The sequence below is a fragment of the Crocuta crocuta genome, unplaced genomic scaffold, assembly GCF_008692635.1.
Source record: "Crocuta crocuta isolate KB4526 unplaced genomic scaffold, BGI_CrCroc_1.0 scaffold788, whole genome shotgun sequence".
Lineage (NCBI taxonomy): Eukaryota > Metazoa > Chordata > Mammalia > Carnivora > Hyaenidae > Crocuta > Crocuta crocuta.
Window position 1 is genome coordinate 422,762 of NW_027530636.1, and position 7,558 is coordinate 430,319.

General features: G+C 34.4%; 1 protein-coding gene across 1 annotated transcript in view; it reads left to right on the forward strand.

Annotated features, from left to right (window-relative positions):
• Window positions 1-7,558, forward strand: part of LOC144235139 (E3 SUMO-protein ligase RanBP2) — a 73,829-nt gene that overhangs the window by 21,360 nt on the left and 44,911 nt on the right. The window contains exons 2-4 of the mRNA XM_077768544.1: window positions 2,459-2,526; window positions 4,314-4,425; window positions 4,924-5,076. Of these exons, the coding sequence (XP_077624670.1) occupies window positions 2,459-2,526; window positions 4,314-4,425; window positions 4,924-5,076 (333 nt within the window). The remainder of the gene's footprint in view (window positions 1-2,458; window positions 2,527-4,313; window positions 4,426-4,923; window positions 5,077-7,558) is intronic.

Sequence of the window (7,558 nt, forward strand, 5' to 3'; positions counted from 1 at the left end):
AATACCTGCTTTTGGCCAGATTGTTTAAAACAGATTCCTCATGGCTGCCCAATTGGAGAGATGCATTCTGGTTTTAGTCAATGGCTAAAATTAAACTATAGTGTGCAAAGGGCAGACGAAGTAAAGTTGAAGTAAAGAGCTGGGTAGGGGCCATATCATGCTAGTCTTTGGAGAGAAATTTGGGCATTTTCAAAGTATAATGGAAGCCATGGTAGGATTTTAAATTTTAAGCAAAGGCATAACATGAATTGTCTTGTGTTTGAAATTATACCCCTTTGATGTTAGATGAGAGGGAAAATATATATAGGGAAACAGAAACAAATTAGCTTTTACAAAAGTCCTAGAGAGAGATCATAGCAGGCTTGGACTTAGGTAATAGCAACAGAGATGTAGAAAAATGAGTAGATTGAGGGGCGCCTGAGTGGCTTAAATGGTTGACCATCTGACTCTTGGTTTCGGCTCAGGTCATGTTCCCAGGGTTGTGGGATTGAGCCCCATGTTGGGCTCCGTGCTGAGCGTGGAACCTGCTTGGGATTCTCCCGCTCTCTCCTCCCCATCCTCCTCCTCCTCCTCCTCCTCCTCTCCCCCTCTGCCTCACTTGTTCTCTTTCTCTCTAAAATTAAAAAAAAAAATAATAGGGGTGCCTGGGTGTCTCAGTTGGCTAAGTGTCCAACTTTGGCTCAGGTCATGATCTCATGGTTTGTGGGTTCGGGCCCCGTGTTGGGCTCTGTGCTGGCAGCTCAGAGCCTGGAGCCGGCTTTGGATTCTGTGTCTCCCTCTCTCTCTGCCCCTTCCCACCTCAAGCTTTGTCTCTGTCTGTCTCAAAAATAAAGAAACATTTTAACAACAACAAAATAATAATAAAAGAAAAATTAGTGGATTGAAGTAACAAAGAAGAGAACTGATAGGTTTTGGTGATGATATTTTATATTTTGCACATAAGTTTAGAGCTCAGGAAAAATGAGAGCCATAGATCTATATTTGATAGTCAGCATATCCTCAGTGGTCATAGGTGAGATTCAGTATATGTGGCAGATGAGATCTCCTGAAAGAGAAGAGCGTTTAGGACTAGGGGAAGTCCATGTGAGGAAGAGCCTGAGGAGTGGTCACTAAGGTAGAAGTCAAACTGGAGAGCATGGTATCTTTGAAGTCATGAGGAGAGTATTTTAAGAAGATAAATGTGATTTAAGAGTATTTTCTGTGGGTTTCATTAAGAAGGAAAAATTGAAACATAGTAAACAGTGGGGATTAAATTATTATAATCCAGGTGCTGCCTAGTCTGCCCTAGATGACCACTGCACTACAGGTATCTGATCAAATATCTCCTTGATGAGACCTTTTCTGACAATTCTGTCTCTCTGTTATTTTATAGGATCTATAATGCCACTGTTTGTGTCCCAGCACCATTACCAACTAGGAAAGAAGAAACACTGCCTACTGAACAGGCACAGTGTTAGGATTCTGTGATTCTGAGATGAATACTGATTTTAGCTTTGCTTAAAAATATGACATACTATAAATAATAGATGAAATAGTACAAATAACACTCTTTTTTTGCTCCTATTTAGATAACAGTTTGCTTGTCACCTCTCCTAAAATGCAGCTTTCGTGATAACAGATGTTTTTGTGTACTTCTGGTTCTTTAGTGCCTGGAACAATGCCTGGTGAATAATAGTAGGCACAATGAACAAATCCTAAATCGGCATTTTTTAGAATAAAATGAATAAGTGAAAACATACCGCTTTGTAGTAGACTTCTTTCTTCACTTAATATATTGATTTTTTTCCTGTGTCCTTTTATAGTTTTCAAAGATTAAGTGTTTGATGGCTGTGTACTCTTTTGTCATGTGTGTATAACATTATCTGGTGTGTCCCAGCATTTTAAACTTGGGAACTTACGGGAATAAAAGAGCTGGCAAGTGGACTTGGCTTATTACTGGAAGAATTCAACTTTTATTTTTGCCATTTTAATTCCTTGGGTGTAAAATAGTGATCTGTAGAGAGAACAGTACCTGGACCCTCCGTCCCTGGTGCCTTACTGGCATGGAAGTACCTGCTTATTTTTCCCCATGAAGGCTTGCATATGACAAGAGAGGAGAGCTTTCTAGTATACCTTACCTTCCTTAAGAAAGCAGGTTTCTCTCGGTTTAGTTACCTATAAAGTGAGAGAGTGGCACCACATGGTTTTTCAGGTTTCTTGCTGATAGAAGTTCTTAATTTCTGACATTGTCTTGTTTCGCTGTTTTTAAATTTATTTTTTGTTTTGTGATGAGAATTATAAAACATGGAGTCATGACTTTTATAACATACATGTATTTCTACAGGCAGTTTTTTTTTCTTTTAGGTGAACAGAAATCAAATATATTAATATTAACCTTATTAGGACAAATTTTTAGTTCTGTGAAAACTTTACAAAATTCAAAATATGAAAAGTAAAAGAACTCTTTAATTTTTTTTAGAAGTCAATGAAAGGATTCTATTTTGCAAAGCTGTACTATGAAGTAAAAGAATACGATCTTGCTAAAAAGTAAGTACCAAACTGTAAACATACTTTAGTTTTCTAAAATCAGTTTTTCCCCTTGTATTCTTACTTGAGATGGCTGAAAATATGATGTTTTTTAGCAATAGTTCTTCTTATTTAGGGTCTTGTAAATAATGTATTCTATCACTTCAGACTAGCCTCAATTCCATGGAGATTGAGCCCAGAATGAGTATTTTCTGCATGTCTGCTGCTTGTTTATACTTAGGGCAAGAAATCATTTGGCTTTAAAAGAAAACCATGTTTATTTTTAATTTCTCCCTGGTTAGATTTCTGGTACCGATGAGTATAAAATTAAACTGTGATTTCTGGGCAAGAGAATAGCTTGTGTAAAAGATCTTTAATTGACTCAATAGGTAATACCCTGAGGCACTGTCTCACCTGTAAGGCAAAGAAGGTTGGTGATCTGATTTGTAGTGGTTTAAGGCAGGAAATTAGGAAGGAGGGCAGGCAGGTTAAAGCATTAATGGGAAGATGGAAATGCTGTTAAGTAAGGAAAATAATAACACCTTTGTTTAACTAGCAGCAATGGGGCTGTCAACACTTTTCCTTATTAATATGACACTTTTCCCTCCATATTTGGTCTTTGGTCTGACTTCTTTTAGATAATACTCACTGGGCCTTGAAGATGGTTAACTTATTTTTTAGCTGTTACTTGATTTAAGAAATGGAAATTACCTACATTTGCTAGTTGATTTAGTAACTTTTTCTCTGCTCTAGTTTATCTGCAGACAGTACTGTTAAATATTTTTTTATTTAGAAGGTGAATAGTACATTCTTGGGGCACCTGGCTGGCTCAGTCAGTAGAGTATGCAACTCTTGATCTCTGGGTTGTGTATTTGAGCCCCACATTGGGTGTAGAGATTACTTTAAAAAAAAAAAAGGTAAATAGTACATTTTTTTAGTTGTTATTTAGAAGTGGTAACTCAGCATTTTGCATGATGATACTTTAAAAATATTTACTATAATCATTTTCTGATTCCTATGTAAAACCCTTTCATGCTTAACTAAAATATAATCAGAAAGAAAAAGCAATTTAGGCATTCATTTTTTGAAATTTATTTTTTTAATTTACATTCAAGTTAGCATATAATGCAACAATGATTTCAGGAGTAGATTCCTTAATGCCCCTTACTCATTTAGCCCATCTCCTCCCTCCCACAACCCCTCCAGTAACCCTCTGTTCATTCTCCATATTTAAGAGTCTCTTATGTTTTTATGTTTTATATTATATAACATATATTATATATAACATATATTATGTTATACATGTAACATATACATGTAATCTATGTTATAGATTATATATGTTACATAAACATATTACATATGTTTTATATTAATATTGCTTCCCTCCCCTTATGTTCATCTGCTTTGTATCTTAAAGTCCTCATATGAGTGAAGTTATATGAGGTGTGTCTTTCTCTGACTAATTTTGCTGGCATAATACCCTCCAGGTTCATCCTCGTAGTTTTCTATCCATTTCTTATGTGTGAGTAGTATTAGAAAAAACATTTGGTAAATGTAGTATTTAATGGTAGAATGAATTTATTGTCAATTTTGTATGTATGTTTGTGTTTAAGTATTCTTATGGGTACTTTTGAGTTGTTTGCATATTCTAATTTAAATAAATAGTGGTAGTCAATTAGAATAACAATGTGGATTACTTTAGTGGTTGCTTTGGTTTAAGATGTTTTCTTTGGTTAGAATTTAAATAGAGTTCTGAATGTGAAAATTTAAAGATTATTTATATTTATATTGTTATTTTTAAACAGATATATATCTACATATATTAATGTGCAAGAAAGGGATCCCAAAGCTCACAGATTTCTTGGTCTTCTTTATGAAGTTGAGGAAAATATAGACAAGGCTGTCGAATGTTACAAGGTAAACTATTAAGATTAAAATATAGCCCTTGTACAGCCACACATATGCCCAGCGTAATTTATATAGTAAATAACTCAGATATGTTTTATGGATGCCATGAAAACAAGCATTGGTATCATAGTACTATAAAGCAATACAGATTAGAACAGATTTTAATTTATTTGGCCCAATGTACACTGTAATCATTAAGAAGTTAGCACTTGTGAAAGAAGATTAACACCTATAAATTCTGAGTCTAACATGGTCACAAATGCTGTTCTTCTAAGTGTGGTTTTTTTTCTTTATTTGATATTTACCTAATAAAGACCTAAATTTTATTTAATTCATCTTGCAAAAAAATTCCAAGACACTTAGACACTTTCATTTTAACAATTTTGAAATAACACATTGTCATTTAGAAAAGTTTTTAGTGTGGGCAGTGATAAATTTTTAGTTTTTATATGTGAGTGTTGGTACCTTAGGAATCCTACTAATTTATTATTTCTTTTCTGATATCAGCGTTCAGTGGAATTAAACCCAACACAAAAAGATCTTGTATTGAAGATTGCAGAATTGCTTTGTAAAAATGATGTTACTGATGGAAGAGCAAAATATTGGGTTGAAAGAGCAGCTAAACTTTTCCCAGGAAGTCCTGCAATTTATAAACTAAAGGTAAAAAACTGAATAAGAAATTGTAATAAAAGCAGTTGTGTGTGTGTGTGGGGGTGCCTGAGTGGCTCATTTGGTTAAGCATCTGACTTGATTTTTGCTCAAGTCATGATCTCGAGCCCAGAATCAGGCTCTGTGCTAACATCATGCCTGCTTGGGATTCTCTCTCTCGCTTTCTCTCTACCTCTCTCTCTCTCATTCTCTCACTCTCTGTCAAAGTAAATAAATAAACTTAAAAAAATAAAGCATTTGGGGAAAACTTAAGACACAACCATTTCTAATATTTGGAGTTTAAGTGACTTTTTGGTAGCAAATCTTAAAGCAGTAGGTATGGGAGTCGATGGAAAATGGATGAAGATGGTCAAAAGGTTCCACCTTCTGTGTGGAAAATAAGTTCTAGGAATATGATGGAGAACATCGTGACTAGTGTTAATCATGCTATATTGTATATGAAAGTTGTGAAGGGAACAAGTAGATCTTAAAAGTTTTCATCACAAGAAAAAATAGAACCGTGTGAAGTGATGGATATTAATTAAACTTACTGTGGAAATAATTTCACTGTACACGTCTCAAATCGTTATATTGTGCACTGTAAACTAATACAGTTATATGTCAATTATATCTAAAAAATGACAGAAGAAAATTTTCTTCAAACCTTTCTGAGCATATGCTGTTTTATTAGACACTATTATGTTTCACAAGCGGTAAAGATACTTTACTCTTAAGAAGTGATTAATAATTTAGGGATTTTACAATTTTGTAGCTATATGGCAGAGCTAAGATTTAAGTTGAGCTCTAATATAAAATTTTTGCTTCGTTGGGTGAGAAGAATGACAGGTTAAGGTTATTTTAAAGGTTTTTAAGAACTATTATCTAAAAATGGAAAGGATTAGGATGCCTTGCTAGCCTAGTTGGCAGAGCGTGTGACTCTTGATCTCAGGGTTGTGAGTTCGAGCCCCACGTTGGGTGTAGAGATTACTTAAAAATAAAATCTTTAGGAAAAAAAAAGAATTGTTTTATGGGATAGTAATGTTTCAAGCAAAAGATGAAGGATAGTTTCTCCAGTATGTTACGTATAATTACTAAAAATAATAGGAAATTCTTGCTAATGTATTAACCAATTCTAATTGTTATTTTTTACTGAGTAAAATATGGTTTGCTTAAGGAACTCTTTTGGAGAAAGTCTTTCCAAATTTGCTAGGCAAGCAGAATTTTAAGTGTATAATTAACCCTTGAACAGTGTGGGGGCTGGGTGTCATGATCCCTGCCTCTCCCCCTCCACCATGCAGTTGAAAATCTGCATATAGCTTTTTATTCCCTAAGATTTTATTTTTTAATGTTATCTCTACACCCAATGTGGGGCTCTAACTCACAACCTTGAGATTAAGAGTTGCATATTCTGTTGACTGAGCCAGCCTGGCATCCCTGCATATAAGTTTTGATGCCTACAAAAACTTTATTAATAGTCTGCCATTGACTGGAAGCCTTACTGATAATATAAACAGTCAGTTAACACAAATTTTGTGTGCTATATGTATTACATACTGTATTCTTACGATTAAAATAAATTTTAAGAAAACCACAGGAAAATAGATTTATAGTACTGTATTGTAAAGGTTGAAAATAAAATCCACATCTAAGTGGACCTGTGCATTTCAAACTTGTATTGTTCAAGGGTCAAATGTATATTGTTTTTAATAGCTCCATCACCGCCATTATACATATTTTTGATAGAATTTATTTTGAAATAATTTGTTTTCAACAGGAAAATTGCAAAGATTGTACAGAGAGGTTCTGTGTATACTTCACCCAGCTTTCCATACTGGTTACATGTTATGTAACTATAGTATAATATCAAAATCAGTAATTTGACATTGGTACAATATGTGCGTATAGTTCTTTTTCACTTTTATCACATTTACAGATTGGTGTAACCACCACTGCAATTAAAGTATAGAACTGCTATATCATCATAAAGATCTCCCTCAAGCTTCCCCTTTTATGGTCATACTCACCCCCCTCCTTCCCATCATCCCTGACTCTGGCAGCTACTATTTGTTCTCTATATTTATAATTTTGTAGTTAAAAATGTTATATAAATGGAATCCTGCAGTATACAGCCTTATGAAGTTAGATTTTTTTCATTGAACGTAATGCCCTTGAGATCCATCCAAGTTGGGAGTATCAGTAGTTCTTTTTATTGCTGAGTAATATTTTGTGTGTGGATGTATTCCACAGGTTAACCATTTACTTTTGATGAATATTTTGGTTGTTTCCAGTTGGGACTGTTATCTCATATGAACAACTGTGTGCAGATTTTAAAATCTATTAAAGTAGATTAATACTTAATACTTAAAATTAATACTTAAAAAGTATTAAGACTCCAGGGCACCTGGTGGCTCAGTCAGTTAAGTGTCTGACTCTTGGTTTCCATTCAGGTCATGATCACAGTTGGTGAGTTTGAGCCCCATATTCGTCTCCACGC